Here is a 19,195-nt window from a genome sequence, read left to right on the forward strand (position 1 = left end):
ATCGCCCTGGGTCATTGTTAAAACAACCCAGAGGTCTGCCTCCAGAGCCTCCCATGCCGTCTGAGGGCAAGGGAAGGCTGTGGGTGATGTTGCGTCAGGACTGGCATGGGCTTGGCTGGCCAATGGTCACCTCAGTCCCATTTAGTCTTGCCATACCGTTCTGAATCCAGCCAGCCCCACAGATCTTCCTGCCCCCAAGCAGGCTGAGGTTGCTTGGGCTGCTGCGGCTGAGGTTTGTATGTTTCTTTCTGAGACACAGTGGGCTTTCAGCTAACTCCAAGGTAAACACATCTGCAGCAACACTTCATGCTGGGAGCAACTGACGTAGTATAAACAGTAAGAAAGTCTGCGTCAGGTGGGAGAGAGGGGAGGTGGATGGATCAAACAAAACCAGACTTTCATCCAGGGGATCACAGTTCTTGTCCCATGTGAAACCAAATGTCAATTTACGCTACCTAACAATCATAGGCTACTTACTTTAAGCCAAAACATGATTCTCATCATTTTTCTAAACCAAACCAAGTAGTTTTGCTGCCTAAACCTAACTCCACAGCATTGGTATTTGACTAAAATATGGCAAAGCATTGGTATTTGACAACCTGGGAATGAGAATGGGTTGACAATACTGGACAGGTTTACAAGAGAGATAGCACTGCAGTTACAATGGCTGGCTTACTTCTGCCTATATCCTGTGTTATATGTAATTATTAAGGCATGGGCAAGGATTACAACATTTCCAGTATATCTGGCTGACACATAGCCTACTGTAAGTTGCCGCTGTCCAAAGTTCTTCACCATTCATTGAGAGAATTAGCGTTTTCCCTTTAAATATTAATAGAATAAAGCAATAAAACCACCAAGCTCATGTGGCGAGAAGCTCAGAGATGACTGCATTGTTATTCCATGGTGTATCATTACAAACTACAACAAATTAGAACAAGATGGCCAACAACAATCTATAACAATATAAAATGGATGTAAATGAGTCATAGCTTAAGCAAACAAACAGGTGCGATACCATAAAATCCCCCTTGAATACAAACAGCAGCAGGACCACAAGCCGAGATCCTCGGTCAAGTTAAACCATGACCTCAGACAGAGAAAAGTTTCACATACTGAGTCACTTAACTGCAATGTTGCTGCTATAAACACAAACACAGGGTTTCAGTGGACAAACCACATGTGTCCATAATGAGGTTAGGTATCCAAACAACAGCAAGAGACGTGAGGAAGTGTCCATGATGTCACTGAAAAAGTTGTTTTATAACAGGAATAAACTCTTGTTCTTTGTCATTATCTATGAAACAGCTTTAGCTCTGGTAAATTAATTATGGCCCCAACCAGGCTGATACATCAGAATGTATAAACAACCCTTCATGAAAACTGTGCAGCTGGCAAACCCCAAGGCTGAAACATACCCTGTACAAGTACTTGAATTCACGCATCAGTGCATTTAAAAATGTGCCACCGGAACTTGTAGACATGACGAGATAATGGCCAGCTAAAGGATTAAGCTTTCCTCTGCAGCTGATCTTAACACCTAAACAACAAAAAAGGTTGTTTGCCTCCCAAAACAGCTGCCTTAAAAAAAACCCAATCCAAGCTAAGTTCTTTATGGTCACATGGATAACAATTCCGGTGAAGCAGTCATTGGCCATGAAAATTCTTTGTTCTCAGGCTCCCCCGACAAATAAACACCTGTCCCAATTAGATTCCTGGTCTGTTTTTTTTTTTAATAAAAGTTCTTTGGATGTATAAAACTGGGTTGTTGGCTACCCACTCGAGCCAACATTAGTTAGCTGTTTAGATTGTGCATACAAATACAAATGTTTTAACTTCTGTAAATATTAAGATGCTGCACATCTTATGCTCAGTTAGATTCTCCACAATTCAATCCTTCAGTTTATTTTTGCTGGATCCATGAGCGGCAAAGTATAATTAATTTGGACTTACTGGCCTGGTAAACAAAAAGTGGTGACACCCTGGCTCTGAAGCGGTCATAAAGTCAAAATATGTATCCTTTCTTCGAATACCCACTAAGTTATTCATATTCCATTAGTCCGCAAGGGTCCACTGATCAAGTGTTATCCAAAAAAAAATTGGTTTTGTGTCAGTATGTTGGGTGCTGTAAAATGAGTGTCATAACTCTCTCTTTATGTGATGAACAGTTGGATCTAGATCAAATGAATGATTCATTATTGATATGTCACCCAAAGCCTGATTTTTATACAAGTAATTTTCATTGTGGTTTAAATAAACGATTTTATAGTATTTCCCATCTTTGCTAATCAACAGTTTTATGTGAAAGGAATCAAAAGCCTGTCTCAGATATAGGCCTGTTGAGTTCAGTGATTTTAGCAAATAATAGCTTGGGCTACTAATTTAAGTTTTATAGTATGTACATTTAAGAGTTATTATGTTGGTAAGACAATTTACACCAACCTGTACGTCTGTGTGGAAGTCATGCTGATTGGCCATTTTGTTTCACTGTTTTTCTTGGGTGTACCTAGCTTGCTATGAAGAAAGATGATATCACTGTTCTTAATCCTACCAACATAAGTGGGCAGCAATTCAGTGTCGTCCGTCGCAGTTGGGTTTGTTTGTTTGTTTCTTAATTAACACTGGGATTCACCATAGTCTTCAAATTCTACACATAGTTGGTTTTGAAATTGTTTTAGTTATGGTTAGCATCAGAGATGGGGACTCGAGTCATTGTGACTTGGACTCGAGTCGACTCGAGTTGCTGTTTTGATGACTTGTGTCTTGACTTGACTAAAAATAAAAGACTTGAGACTTGACTCGGACTTGGAAGTTAAAGACTCGGGACTTGACTTGACTTGAGACATGATGACTTGAATGACTTGAGTGTTATTCACATCATGTTTTCGGTTAGAATATAAAATTAATAAATTCATTTAAAAAATAATGTCGATTACCCAGTAGGAGTGCAGGCTGAGAATGGCGTTGTCATGATTGGATCACTACCCTGTCAATCAGTCATGCCCTCTCTACGTACCCTATGTGTTTGTTAGAGAAACAGGCCCTCTTATATCAGATAGGCATCAACATGTCAGCGGGAGGGGTACGAAGAGTCATCGTCGGCTTTCAGAATTACCATTATGACGGCAAAAGACGAACAGCACAGTGCAAGACATGCGGCATAAACATCTCGGACAGCCAGACAACAACTTCAAACTTTGTTCGTCATTTGAAGAGCCATTCTGCCCAGTAAGTGCTTGTCAATTAGCTAATATTATCTGGTTAGTCAGTAGTTAGCTAACATTAGCTTGATACGATACGGGGGTGGGTCGGTTTGGTGGAACTTGTTTTTTAATTTATTTGCTAACATTAACCCCAGAAAACGTGAGCAAACATTCCGACCGGTTCATCACAAGACTGGCTGTACGTTTTATGAACGAACAACACAGGCTTAAATGAGCTAAATGGGTGATTTTGGCTGCTGCCTTGGTTAGTGTGTGTGTGTGTGTGTGTGTGTGTGTGTGTGTGTGTGCGCACGCTTGGGGGTCGTCCCTGCAAAGTAAACATTGCAGCGATGAAGTCAATGTTTACTGACAGTTACTTATATCTTGTCTTTTCACTTTATTAAGATCAGATTCTGCAGGTAAAATTACAATAATAAGGTGACTTGACTTGGACTTGACTTGACCTATTACAGGACTTGACTTGACTTGACTTGACTTGACTTGACATAACCTGTGACTTGACTTGACTTGACTTGCCCAAGAAAAAATGACTTGGGACTTACTTGAGACTTGAAGGTTAAGACTTGAGACTTACTTGAGACTTGCACATGTGTGACTTGGTCCCATCTCTGGTTAGCATATTTGTAGGTTTCACATCTGGATACACTGCACAAATCATCTTTTGCTGTCTGCTTTCTATGGACCGAATCACAATGTTTACTTACAACAACTTCTGGGTAAAACCCCCACGTCACGCATATAAAATCAAAGGGCGCTGAGCAAAGGCTGCCTCAATTTGTTAATTTAGCCACCTAAGATTGATGTACCAGAAAAAAAATCAATATCAGTTTAAGTGTACACTATATTTAGAATATTTTCACTGCTATACATTGCTGTCAGACAGCTTTTTCCAACAAGGAACTGAAACCGATACATTAAAGCCACCAATCTCCATTGACAAAAACAGAAATTTTACCGAGCAGAACGCTGAATTGCTGGTCTACCGCGCTATCGATTGCTTAGTGTGTAAGGTAAAGTGGACCAAATATTCAAATATAGAGTACACTTACACTGATAGAGATTTTTTTTAGGCATCTAAAATATGTTTTGCTGCAGCCCAGTCTAGAGCAGTACATTGCTTAGTTGCTGTGCCAGTAGATTTGGTTTATCAAAGATAATAGCAAAGCAGTACAGTACATAAAATAACACAACAGAAATGCCATATAGGTCAGACCCCTGTTTGTCAGTTTTACATATGATTGTTGTTGTTAGCGCATTGTCATTGTGAGTCCGTCGGGGGATAGAAGTTGCACATGTTGCTAGTATGCATTTAAGCTGCCTTAGAGCACTGGAATACAACAGAATGTCCAGTCTCATTACTTTCTAAGAGGTAGTGTATTTTTTTTCTTAAGTCTTTATAGTGTTTCTGTAGAACATACTTGTTTATACCACTTGTACATGGTGTGTTTGCTACCCCATAAAGCATTCCTCTCTCTCTTGCTGACATTACCACCACAGGACTTGAAAACAGATGCAGTCATAAAACCATTTATTAGGGAGGCCTTAGTCCTTAGCTTTTTAATGTGAAGGTTGCACCTGCTAGCCTAATGTGATCCCTCCTCTGCTTTGTGGGAGAGGGCTCCTGGTGTTTTAACACCTTCTGGGAGTCCCAGGTGCATGCTCCAGCACTTGGCCCAATTTTCCCTCTTCATGTTTTTTTTCCCTTTCATTTAAAGACAGCAGAGAACAGCAAGAAAGTGGTACAGGGAAACAAAGAGAATACATACGAGAACAGGTCCTCTCTCAGAACATGACCAAATGCTTCTCAGGTGTCAAAAAGATGCAATTTTTGTTCATCTATATCCAGTTCATACAGAGCAATATGGTTTGTGTTTCAGTAAAGCTTTTATGTTTTCATTACTGTTCTAAAGACCAAGTATCTGCACTTGTATTAACCGCAAAAGCCGAGTTTGTAGAGGCTGCAATGTTCACAAAAACAAAAACAGACAAAAATCTAAGTTCAAACCATTATCCCACACATGAAATGGAACAGAGCCAAAAACATGGAGCTAAAAATGTAAACGTTGCCTTCACTGTGGAATGATAGTGTAGCTCATGGAGTGATCAAATGGTAGCGTTTATCCTCTGGGGAGCATGAATAATCCATAGCACATTTCCTAGCATTCTATACTTAAGATCTTTAGCTTTCTTTGGTTTAAATTTACATGTGATGGTGGTGTTAGAGGAAAGGCCAGGGGATCTTGAGCGTTCATCCTATGTGTACTATTAATATGTACAGCAAATCCTCTGGTAATCTAGACACTAGTTTGTGACATACTCATTGAGGACTGTGAGGTGTTGTTCAAGGATGCCTGATCATCAGAGGATCACCAAAATCACCCCCTGATGATCATCTGTATCTACTTCACTCTGAATTTTACGGCAAACAAAGAATCCATCCTTGTTCTGCTACATATTCAGGACCTAGTAGCAGGCTCAGCAAACTACCTGAGACACCCCTGCGTGTAGCAACTTCTTCCAGCTCCTCCTGGGGGATGCCAAGATGAGCCCAGGCCAGATGGGTTATGTAATTCCTCCAGCATGTTCTGGGTCTGCCGCAGGGTCTCCTTCCAATTGGTTGTGCCTGCATACCTCCAACTCCAGATTTCCAAACCACCCCCACTTGCTCCTTGGATCAGCAGTTGTAGTCCAAGCTTGTCCTGTCTGAGCACCTCACCCTGTCCATTAGGGTGAGCCCAGACCCAGAAACTCATGTTTGTTGTTTGTATCTGTGATGTCCTACCCAAAGCTCATAACACCAGGTGAGATAAATGCCTAGATGTAGTGGTAATTGAGAGCTTAGCCTACCGGGCAGCCTGGTCATATGACAGCGACTGCATGGCATGTTAACAGCATATCACAGCACCAATGCTCATTTCACTACACAAGTGTTTTAAGGGTACTATAATAATGTGCATACACATTGTAAATTAATAGGCAGTGGAGCCGAAGGAGCATGTGGACAAGGAAGGGGGTGTTAGATAAGAGTTTAATAATAACTGTTATAGTGGAAACTACAAGCTCACGGCTGTGGTTTAAGGACCGCATTTAACCCCCTTACACCTGCTTTCTGCAAAGTAAACAATGCTGTTACCATTTTATGAGTCTGACTCATTGCTTACTCTAAAAGCCTTCACTGTGCACTTTAATCCATAACTTTAGCAACTTCAGGCCATCTTGAGTAATTCAATGCTAATCATCTTTCATCACTTTGCCTATTATAGATGGTACACTTTTCTGTGGTGCAGACAGACAAACTGGATTAAACTTCAAGGAAACTTATATGTGTAATATATAAAATATGTATTGGGAAAACATATGTTGCCACTTTATAAGAAAAGCAATGCCCTTCCCAGCATTATTACATTTTTCTTTGATCCCGTCCCTAGACTTGGACTTGACTGCAGAGAGCTGGGTACTTCACATAGGTGTTTTTTACATTTGGATGCTGAGGATATGTCCCCACCACTTTTTCAAATGGACAGTTTTGTCCCCATTACTTTTTAAAAGTATAACCTGTTAAAAATGTTCTGCAAAATAGGTTGCACCAAGAAATGTTAACTAACAAAAAGAACACTTCAAGGGTCCATTGGCTCAATATAAGAAAACAGACCACACCATGTCAATTTAGATGAAACAAATGTGCTTTTGTCCAAAAGACTGATTATTGCATGGGGACAAAATACCTTTTTTAAATTTACTTTACTTGAAAGGCATAATAGGTAGTCTAATGTCTACTTTATCACTGTAACTGTCAAACAAATTGTGTAAAACATAACTAAATGCATATATATTTAACCAAATTAAAGGTTTTATCACATTTTGTTCCTGAAATCCACATGAATCCAGCCTTCTGCTGGGATCAGGATAGTCCCGATTTTTTGGATCAAATGTATTTCAATCCCACCAAATGTTTTAAACAACACAAACTGAAGGTTTGATTGAGATCAAACCAAAATTGGATTACATAATCTCATATGATTTCACAATCTAATTTTGACTTCTGAACAACCCATTTTCATGATGTGAACCAATATGAAATCCAGTCAGGTTACTTCTCAACAAGTGGGCCCAGCTTTCTAAATGGGACTAGACGTAACAATGTAGGCAGTCTGCCAACATACACAATGCAATTACCACTTATTGCCGTAGGTGCTGCAGAAGAGAAAGAAACTGAGATCTTTCAAATTAAAACTTTAAACAATTTGTTTGATTTTATTATCTATTTGGAAGATTACTTTATGGGGAAAACATGTTTGATTTTGAAAAGATTCTGAAAGGCTTAATTGACTGTATTACATGACCTAGCCTGATTTCAAAATTCCTTTCTCCTTTTGACCAACCCATTTTCAAGATTTGATCTAATCCGATATCTGAAATTTGCTGAAATTCAGCCTTAACTCTGAGCTTTCTTTTCCTTTGAATTGATGCATGAAATCTTACCAGAATGCAGGAAGTGAAGAGTCTGACACTCAAAATTTCCTTAGGGATAACCCTAGACTCCTCACTTCATATGTCCCCCATGTTGAAAAGAAGCCTACGCCTTTGGCAGTAGCCCACACTATGCCTTTTGATGTGCCGTTACCCTGCATTCTTTTCCCCTGACCCACTGTTGTGATCTATTCTATATCTATTCCCTGTTAAACTGCACAAAATTTGCAAAATTACAGCCCTGATACAGCCAATACATAAACAGAAAATAATTAGCCTCCTTTTTCCATATCACTATTTTCTTTTCCTTTGTTTGTTTGTTTTTTGTGTATCTCAAGTAGAGTTTGTTCACTGGTCAATCAGTGCTGTATCTAATTTTTTATTATAGCTAATTTACCTTCATTATGTATTGTGATACTGCTTGGGCTGCCACATGTCCCACTTACCTCAGTAAGATTTTTCTAATTAAAAATAAATGTTTGAGAGTGACTAGCTTTGCTAAAAATGCAAATCATCTGCTTCTCTCTCTTTAGAAATAAAAACTACTTTTATCACTTTTAATGTGAACATATACACATATGCTTTTAATGTGAACATGAACATATAGACTTGTGTATTAAATATGTTCATCTTACTCACGACTTATTTAAGCCTTCCTCATTCACTCATGTTCCACAAGGACCTTTATCTTTCATATTGTCAGACTTCCTTTAATAAATATTCACAAAAATACAGAGGAACATCTCTTTGGAACAACCTACTTCCATCTTGACAATCAACATCTACAATATCATTATTCAAAAAGAAAATTTGATTTCCTAATTTCCTAATGCTTTCAGATTGTAAATACTTTTTTTTTTGTAAATTGTACATTTCTAACAATTTCGTATCACTGCTAAGTCTGAAACTCTTATTCATTTATGCAACCTTTGTTTTTATGTTTTTCTTTTCATGAGTGATTGTTGTCATTTAATAGGGGAGGTATCATGCACAATGTTGAGTCTTAATTTCTTTTCTATACATGTATGTGCAAATGAATAAACTAAACTAAAGAGTTAATCCTGCAAAGGAAGCCAGTCCAATGGAAATGTGGGACCTTCCCTCACTCATCCAAGTAAAGTCAGATTAACCTCCCTTCAGCAAAAGGAAATATTACCAAACCCTTCTTCTTTTGACACCCCTAATAATTTCCATACAGTCTCTAAACTGAATTTGTCAGATTTTTAGTTCTTATGTTATTGAATACAGGGGCAATCACTTCAATTAATAAAGATTAATACATTTGTAAGTATATGAACCATTACTGGATCTGTTAATGTGACTGTAATATACCTACAGTACACTGGAGTGTGGTGAAAGAGTTTGGACAAACTGCCAGAATCTGTTTGAAATATAGAAAAAAAGGTCCGCTATTTACTGAGTAACACCACAGACATCAACACCCAGATACTGATGCATAATGAATTAAATCTCACTGTTGATATCATGTACAGGACCCGTGTTCTCTGTCCAGATTCCATTTGATGGTGATGTGATGTCACCTAGTGAGTAAGATCAGGTAATGCAGCCGTCAGTGACACAGCTTCACTGGTTACTCTGGTGCACAGTGTTTCTGAATCACGGACAAAGTTTCCATAGGCAAAGACTCATCTGAGAGGTTGGCAAATATTCACACATTTTTCCCATATGTTGTTGAGTGTTTTGTACAAAACACTCTTTATATAATTGCATGTGTTCATCAAGTGTGACCATCTTTACACAGTTCATCAGCTTTCTTAAGTTCATCATCACAAGCTGGTCTCAACTTACTAGAGGTTTAGTAAAATGTGTACCAAACTGAACTGAGCTGAACTGAACTGCTTGGTGGAAACGTGGCTTAGATAACGGTTGGCACGCCCCTAGTTTGGAATAGCAGGCAGGAGTCCCAACAGGAAAGCTCAACATTACATTGCTGTGGACGGGGGTTAATATCAAAACACTTTGTATTGTAGCCCACCTAAGAAAACATCAGTATCAGTCTAAGTGAACGCTATAATGAGGATTTTTTCACTGTTTCACCCTACCATCAGACAGCCCTTTTATGTGGCACTACAGTTCAGAACTTCCTGTATTACTCCTCTGCCACCATTCAGCTCAGCTGTTTAGGTCAGAAAGCACTGTGGTGAGATCAGACATAAAGGAAACTTTACTTTTGTAAATATCAGTATTTCAAACATTATGTGTGCTTTTTTTGCAGGGCTGTTAAAAAAATAAAAGCCCTGCTCACTAGGGCTGGTTCAAAATAATCGATTCATCCAATTTAGATCTATCTTCATTTGAATGACCCATAGACTGTATGTGACCCAATATCGCTTTATAAAATCCGAGACTGATCTTTTAATATATGCTTTTCCCACGGATGTGTGAAGTTTTAACCCCATTAATCTCGGCAATTGTGAATGGGCCACAGTAATGTTACCTGCGGTCAGTGAATCTCTTTAGCAGCAGAGGAAAGAACAGAGAGGACTGATACTGACTGATGTCTGCGCTGCTTCTTCTTTCTAAACTTCACTCAGTATTGTGATGTCAGGAATATGATTTATTTCATTGGCATTTTAGATTTGTTTCCAGTGAGATATTGATATTGTGACTTTACTGTTTTAATATTACTGTTGCTGCTGTAGAAACATTATTTAGTTATAAAATATTCAGTTTTATTTCTGTTGTGAATTTATTCTTATTCTTATTTATTTTTTATTTTTTATTTATTCTTATTCTTATTTATTTATTTTTTTCAATAATTCCTTGTGAAATTTACAGTATTAGCTCTCCGAGAATCTCTTTCACATTCTAGCATTCTAGTATTGTAACTGAAATATCCCAAATTGAATCAACCTTGTGAATCGAAATCGAGTCAATTCGGGAAATCAGTGGTGATACCCAGCCCTGCTGCAGACCATATGCTGCACAACTGTCGATGCAGTGCAATACTTAGCTAGTATAACAAGTGCAATGTCTCACTTCCTTTATTTATTCCAGACAATCTAAATAATTGTTTATACTCTCTGAATGATGTGTGTGTGTGTGTGTGTGCTCCCCTTGCTTTGTTTTTTTATGTTACTCTGTTTTTACTCTAGTGCACCTTACAGATGTAGCAAGCACAATTCCGTTGTATAGTTGTCTGTACAATGACAATAAAGACTATCTTATCTAATCTTATTTTATATACATTTCACCATATTCCGATAACTGACAACGATCTTCACAGCTGTGGCTAGTTACACGCAATTAAAGTCTCCGCTCTCTGTTATTCCAGCTCAGTTTGCCTCTACAAATAGCTAACACTAATAGGTTGATAAGGCAAACATAGCCCATGTGAATTTGGCAGTCTAAAAACAATAACATGTACTGGCAGCCAAAAACGTATGTTACTTTGAGGACAGCTTCTCATTGACTTAAACAGCTGAGCTGTGAAGTAATACAGTGTGCAGCAGCAGAGGTGCAGTAATATGGGAAGTTTTACAGTTGAGAAAATGAAAAGGGAGCAAAATAAAAGAGCTGTTAGACGGCAAGGTAAAGCAGTGAAAACATCCTCAGTGTAATGTTCTGTTTTTATGAAGGACAGAACCAGTATGTCTTCATACATTTGATCACTTCCCTCCCTTACTGTCATAAAACCTGTTTTTGCGGGTGTTTTGCTACATTACTAGTCCAAAATGTGTTTTACACAGTACATCAGGACTCAAATAGATTGCATGCATGGTGTTTAATATCCTCCCGAGACCCCGTGTCCTCATACAAGGACAATACATTTTTGGTTTCTGGACCTTATACTGCTTTCTGCTTAACTTAGGCCTGTTGTCCTCGTTCATGGACACTTTTTTGTGCCATCTAGTGGCAGTAAGACCCCAATACACCAATCCACGTAAAAACAAGATGGCAGCCATCTCTGCCAAGTCAGTCTGCAGCTGACACCGACACAAATGTGGACAAGGTACAAAACCTGATCAAATTTGATGGTTTAACCTTATTTAATAATGATTAATAACGATTGTTGTTTGATATGCCTACTGATTTCACCAATATTTGAAACACCAGAGATGCTTTTAATTAGAACGTAAGGAATTTATCATCAGCTCGTTGAGGACATTGGGATTTTATTATCATCACGTTTGAGCATCGCGTTAAGGAACTTTAATATTGTTGACAATGTTTCATTTTTTATGCTCATCAGGTCCCACGAGTCCCAAATAGCTAGGAGAAATGATGCAGGATGCAAACCAAGCAAAAGTTCACATCTCTCTGGAGGATACAAAGGGCCTCAGTTACCTCTTTTCCACCAACATGGAACCGGTTCCGTTCTCATTCCCACACCTACTTCTGAACCACTTGGAGCATTTCCACCTAAAATAAATTAGTTCAGAACCTGAAAAGTTTGTTCCCAGCTAGAACCAAAAAGTAGCAGCTTTTGTCTTGAGTTGAAGTGCAAACTATGACAACATCAGTAGGCGCGTCGTAATAGTTGGTCCGTGATGTTTTTGGACAAAAATAAATATCTGCAATAACAGGACAGAATTTCAGAGGTAATCAACATTTATAAACCATATTAAGGCTGCCTGTGATGATTTGTACCAAGTGTCATAGTCGTAGTTGATGAGGTGAGTGTAGTACTGGGTAGCATGGGTAGGTTGCCAAGGCCATCTTGTTACAATGCAATGCTCTGCTGGGAAACCTCAGGTCCTGGCATTCATTTTGATTTGGCCAAGTACACTCTCTCACGGCAACAGCACTCCCCCAGTGGCAGCAGGACAATAGCCCATGCAACACTGCAAAAATTATTCTGATGGAGCATCTTTGGGATGTGCTGGTGCCCCATTTCACAACCCAAAGGACTCAACGGATCTGCTGCCAATGCCCTGATGCCAGACATCACAGGACACCTCAAGAGGTCCTGTGTCCATGCTTTGACAGTTCAAAGCCAAGTCTAATCCAAGGAGGCCTGACCCTGGATCAGGGCGCCTTTAAGGTACCGGCATGCCCTACAAATGCTTGCTCAAATTGGGATTTGGGCAATTTTGAGGCCAGGTCGTCGCTTTGAGCTTTTTGTTACATTCTTCCGATCATTCCTAAACAGGTTTTGCAGTGTGACATGACGCATTATCCTGCTGGGGGGGCACTGCCATCGGGAGTGCCATTGCCATGAGGGGTGTACTTAGTCCGCAACAGTGTTTGGGTGGGTGTAGTGTGTCAACTGGCATCCAATGGTGAGTAGGTGATGGATGGGTATATTGAAAATGGTGGGAGGTGGGTATACCCCATATACCCACTGTTTGTACCAGTGTAAATAGTTAGTAAATGCCTTAAAACCCATTGGAAAACTTATTCTCAGTCAATATGATACACTATGCTGTGTGGTCAACATTTGTGATAATTCACAAACACTAAAAAAGTCCTACCTGCTTACAGCTGCATTATAGTGTGTTAAAGACAAAGTATTGTAGATATGTGCATATGCTAAGTGGGGGTTAAAGTATACTGCAGCTACTTTGAAATGGAGGGATATAACACATTTGTTTTCTAAACACCACACTTTTTTTTTACCATGCTGTGTGGAATTGGGCCACACCTACTGTTTGCAGGTCATTTAATGTTTGCTGTAATGTTACATGTGTGCCACTAGGAGGCAGTCTAGTATAATACAAACTAAACTACATTTCACTTTCACATTCTTTGTCCATAAACACCCACACAGCAGACATTTCCAGTTCATATGTAACTGAAAATAGCTGAGCTCTCCTGCTGCGCTTCAGTGGTATGTGAGCAATTTATGAAAGGAATCACATTCTAATAATTATTAGTCATTTTATGGTAGAATCACATAAATGTGTGAATATAAATTGCATTTCAAAACAGTTACTGAAATTAACTCTAAGAAAGGTTTTAACTGTGTCCCAACAAATTGTGACTTTTTCACACATAAATCCAACAAAGTCAATGATGACAACACAAATTTACAAATAAAGTATACTTTTATTTTATTTCAACATCATCTAAAAGTGGCTTTTTATTTTTTTCATATCACTATGATACACTGCTAAAATACAGTTTCAGCTACATACAGCTTATTCAAAAATATAAAGACATGCTACTCCATGGTTACCTACTGTATGGGAAATATGTATTTTTAAACAGCACTGGTCTTCCTCTAAAATGCACTGCCACAGAGAAACATTTCATCACCATCAACTCCAAAACTCCATGACAAATTAAGCAGTGCGTTTGAATGTCACCATAAAAAAATATCTTTTTTTTTTAAACATCACTTTGTCTTCTTAAAAAAAACTCAAAAAAGCTAGCAGTATAGGGTATAATGGAGTGATGGTTTTCAACAATGGTGACCTTGCAAATATTTAAGGATTCTACTGTGTCAATAAATGCACACACTTTGTTATCCAAATAAAATTGGACAGCATAACTATTTTTTGAAGACAATTTCAGACACATAACATTTTTACCAATGTATTCCACTTAAATAATTTGAAAGAAAATTCCACCATTTTTGTAAATCAAAATAATGTTGCATTAACAAAAAGCACGTAACTTAATTTATGATTCTTACAGAAATTGTAATACATCGCTGTACAGTGTATAGTATTATTGTCCTGGGAAAGAATATTGAGACAAAAGTGTTAAGTTATGACCCAAGTACGTGGAACTCAGCACTGCAGGGATGAATGATAATGAATAAATGGGCCAAATTTGGGGTTTATGCAAATGGTTGTGTGGGTAAAATATGAAATAAATTGGACAAACATTTAGTATTTTACAAATTCCCTGCAGAAAAACAAAACAGAAGCAAGGGTATATATTGAATATATTGAAAAGTCCGACACCCAGGCTAGCTTCTGGTAGCTACCTGTTTTGCTACCTTTGATCATTTGTAATGTGCTTGTCTATTTTCATGAACACTCAGAAGAGCCACAGTAGGGATAGAGTTATCATATGATCAAAGAAAAATAAAATGACAATATCATTATCATTTTTTAAAGTTAAAACATAAAGTAACATTGTCATAGACTAGCTTATAAACTGAGCTAGCCAAAATCATACCCTAAGGCTAATATATGGTTTTGTCATAGAAGGAACACTGTGACATTACTGTCTTACTCACAGTCCAATAACAAGACTGCATTTAATCTCCAGTAAAAAAAAACATCTGGGCCCAGTTGTTCAAAAAAATGTCCATCTGGATGAGAATGATCCATTGTCAAATCTCGTTTTTTGCTTTTCAGGATCAGCTAATCCATTTTACATTTGTGCTTATTAAAGTTGTAACGGTATGAGATTTTCACAGTCCGATAACCATCTCAGAAAATATTGCGGCTTCACGGTATCATGGTATTACAGAATTTATGTTATTATCAGTCAGAATGACCCTAAAAGAAAATTAAACTATCTTGTTAATGGAAGTGTGTAAAAAGTCTCCCCTAAGAAAACAACTATAATAGAAGGGAAATTCAGTGTCTCTTTGCAGTTTTTTTTTTCAATATCATGGATAAGGAAATGTACATGGTATGATAACCGTCAACTTTTACCTCATGGTATATCTTAGTTGCAACCCTACCTAAAGCAACACTGGACTGGAGCACCCTGATCCAAACTTTTGATTACCATATCCGGATAACCAGTCCTCTAGTAAACTGGGACTACATATCACAATGTAGACAGAAACAGAGATCTTCGAGATTATGCCTCTAAATATTTTGTGTTTGATTTTGACAGCTAATAGGGGGATTATTTTATGGAGACATCTTTTTTTACTTTACTATAAAGCATTAAAGGTAGTCTAATGTTTATCTATTTATCTACTGTATCATAGTAACTGTCAAACAATTCAAGTGCAAAATCTAACTAAATGTATATATATTGGACCATTTTAAAAGTTTTATAACTTTTTGTTCCTGAAGTCCACCCTGAATCCAGGCTTCTACTGGGATCAGGATACTGGGACCTTTTTTTCAAAGGTATTCCAATCCTACTAAAATGTTTTGAACAACACATACTGAAAATTTGTTACAAATCACAACCAAGACTGGATAACGTGATCTAATCTGATTTCAGAATACTTTCTTCTTTTAAACCATCTGTTTTCAAGATTTGATCCAATCCCTTAGCCAAAATCCCATCAGATTACTTCTTAACAACTGGGCCCAGGGTTGCATTTTGCCTAGCTTATCACCAAAAAAGAAGGAACATTCTGCTCCTCCTCCATCAATATGGGTGCAGCATGCACTGACTTACTCTCATAGTGAAGTTGAGTGAGCTGTATCACCAAGCAAGTTCAACAGAGCCAGGCTTTCTTTGTCTTAGCTGGCTCGGCAAACCCTAAAGCCCCATTCACAGATTTCGGGTACTGCAATGGTGGTTATCAACTTGCTGTGTTACCCAGACTTTTTTCTTCAGGCTACTAATGTAACCTTACAGCTCAACAAGTTTGCATTTATGATGTGTTCCCTCAGCTGAGAAACTGCATCACTCATAGATTGTCTCTTGACTATAGAGTGTTGCAATTTCCAAAGGAGCTGATTAGTGACTAAGCTGAGACTAAACTCAGAACAAAAATGGTCCTGACCAGGTTAGCCATGCAGCATGAGTTACCATGGCGATCTAGCCAGGTTAAATGAGATCCACCTTCGTGACATGGAAAACTCTTGCTTGAGACTCAACATACCTTCCTGAGTCACTAATCTCACTTCATGGTACACACTCTGATTTGCATAATAACCCTGAACAAAACCCAGATTATAGGATATCCTGGTCCTATGTCTGCATTGACAAACAGATACAAAGTTGGTATCAACCCACTCATCTTACTGTGATTTCAACAGCACAAGCATTTTACCCAGAAAGTCTCTTAAGCATCTCACAATAGTCTGAAGTGAAACCAGCTCTGAATGAGTGCAAAATCCACTCTTTGATCAAATTCCTGTGCTGGTAGCAGTTTTCCTGTGTGTTCAGTACGTAGGCCAAGCATGTTGTAAAGCTGCTGCTGGCCAAATCCACCAAAACACACAACTATTGCTAGTTTTCATGACATAATTAAAAAAATTGCAGCTGATTTATACAGTCAGTGGTTTGTTTATCTGTTCATCTGCTAATTCTATGAATCAATTAAAATAAATTTGAATCAAGAGTGTTTCATTGGATCACTGACTTCTGCTGACAAAACTTAAAAAAACACTTAAGTGTTCTATGGTTTAAGTATAAAAAATAAGGAAAGTTAACTGTTTCAGTGAACGCCTGAAAATATCAACATTTTATGTCCTTGTGTGTCTTTGTGGCATTCCCCAAAATAGGATTATTTATTGCTTCATTTGTAGGGATTTTTAGTTGTCTATTCTTGACTTTGATTATATTTATGTACAAAAGGTTTGAAACAAGAGCCAGCAGTGTTTAAAAATGCTGTTTTAAAAATAAGCATTAAAAGAAGATGATAAACTTTGGTTCATCTTCAGTTCATAAGATAACTTGCATGTGATCCTCCAACAGGCTGATCAATAGATGAACTTTAAAGTTGTGACTCAAATGGTGGACAGTTTCTGTGGTTCATGGCTCTGACATGAACACATTAACCTCAGTCCTTCATAGACTTTTTGAATTCTTCCTGTACATCCACACTGTAAACACGATCAATAAGTCCAAACAGAATAAAAGAACATGAACTATTGAAATACATAGCTTCCTTTTGTTCATCAAGACATAAACAGAGGTTCCTACAGAGCTGATGGGTGGCTGTGTGAATGCGTGGCTATTGGAGTGCACCCCTCCAGCGCAAAGCACTACTATTTCAGTCCCTCCAGGATCTCGCGACAAAAGAACCTTGAATTTGCAGCAAATTTTGTCAAAAATTGTGATAAAAGTTGTGGCATTTTTATGTGATTTTTTGCGGGAAATTGCGGCAAATGGAGAAAAAATGTGATATTTTTTTTTAAATGACTACCTCCAAAAAATAAGCCATGTAATCACTTGCTATAATAATCATACTGAATATTACAAAAATAGCTGCAAATGTTTTTATAGTTCTCTTCTTCAGTTTTATTTAATTAGTTTCAATACTCCAATAATGCTTGAGTGAATATTGTAGCTCTCAAACCAGACAATGTGACTGTAAAACAACATGTAAGCTACATCTTCTGTAAACATAACATTTTAATAAATTCAACACATATTGTAAGCATTTAAACAGTGCAAATTCTTATGTCAATACAAAGCGTTTCTCCATACTGCAATGTCATTAGCGCATTTGATGACGCGTCTGATGACTGAAAATGCAGAAAAACACGGAAAAATCACTGGACTTTTGAGAAATTGCAAGCCCCTGCAAATATTGTGGACTTTCGTTGAATTTGCGTTAATTATTGTGATTGCAAGATCGCGATTTTCTGGAGGGACTGCTATTTGGTGCTTTTTTTCTCTGTAGGAGCCACCACAGCTAAGTGGAGAAGCTAAGACATGCCTTGAGCGTTCAGTGACCACTTGAAACTTTGAAGTCAATTTGGAAAACATCCAACATCTCTCTTCAAACACAGAGCAACATTTTCCTACACTAATTTATATATATCCCATATCAATGCTGTCATCTTGCAAATTATTGAGCCATTTTGGAGATATTAAGGCTTAAAGGGAGAGTTTCTGTTGTGTTTGTCTGATTGGCCGATGTCTCAGCCTATCACACTAAGCCATGGTGACTGCCACTTGCATTTGAGTTACAACCAGACCTCGGTCACATTTCTCACATTTGGATTTTCCGCCTCCAAGAAGCTGAAGGCTTTAAAGGCTCCATACAGTCCATGTCTGTACCCCAAGTTGCCAGTCTTTCAGTGTTGCCATTTAAATGTGTCCTGGTACTGAGCTGAATATCCATTATGACTCAGTTTGGTTCAAGCTAAGGAGGCTGTAGTTTGGCAGCCAAGAGACAAAACACTGTGCTGAAAAGCTTCCAGTCCAAAGTAGTATTGTAGGGGTGTTGGGACCACTGGTAGCTTCACTTGGTGGCTGACAACTATAAAGGGCCTTTAAAGTGGTTGCCTGAAAGCTGCTGTCGGATGGAAGGCTTGGATCCAGCAGCGTCACCCAGCTTTCTCCAAACCACCTGAGAGGGAGAAACAACAGTGTCAGATGGTAACATCAGAGTAAATGACAGTGTGACAACCCTCAGAGAGTCTGTCACAGCGAACACTTTATGGCAGAAAGTGGCACTCATAAATGTGTTATAAAACAGGACAACAATTGCAACACTGCAGAAGGTTTACACCGTATACCTCAAACTCAGTCCTCTGCTGTGTGTATCATATCTGCTAACATGCATTGTGTAGCATCCGCTAATACAATACATAGGATGTTCCCCCCATTCACACTCCTGTGCCTGTGATTTGTAACATTGTAACACTAATGTATCTTTTGTAAAGTTTTGCATTGTAAACTGGCTTTGTTTTTTTCCCTATCTTTCTTCCATCCATACA

The 19,195-nt window shown here is 38.3% G+C and overlaps 2 protein-coding genes across 2 annotated transcripts in view; one reads left to right on the top strand and one right to left on the bottom strand.

Moving 5' to 3' along the window:
• The window catches only part of dapp1 (dual adaptor of phosphotyrosine and 3-phosphoinositides), a 579,028-nt gene that overhangs the window by 444,326 nt on the left and 115,507 nt on the right, over nt 1-19,195 (top strand). The gene's annotated exons all lie outside the window — the stretch shown is intronic.
• LOC117266741 (coiled-coil domain-containing protein 85C-A-like) overlaps nt 13,684-19,195 on the bottom strand; it is a 54,888-nt gene continuing 49,376 nt past the window's right edge. Inside the window, exon 6 of the mRNA XM_033642068.2 lies at nt 13,684-18,825. Within this exon, the coding sequence (XP_033497959.2) occupies nt 18,736-18,825 (90 nt within the window). The 3' untranslated portion in view covers nt 13,684-18,735. The remainder of the gene's footprint in view (nt 18,826-19,195) is intronic.

This window comes from Epinephelus lanceolatus, chromosome 15 (genome assembly GCF_041903045.1).
Source record: "Epinephelus lanceolatus isolate andai-2023 chromosome 15, ASM4190304v1, whole genome shotgun sequence".
Lineage (NCBI taxonomy): Eukaryota > Metazoa > Chordata > Actinopteri > Perciformes > Serranidae > Epinephelus > Epinephelus lanceolatus.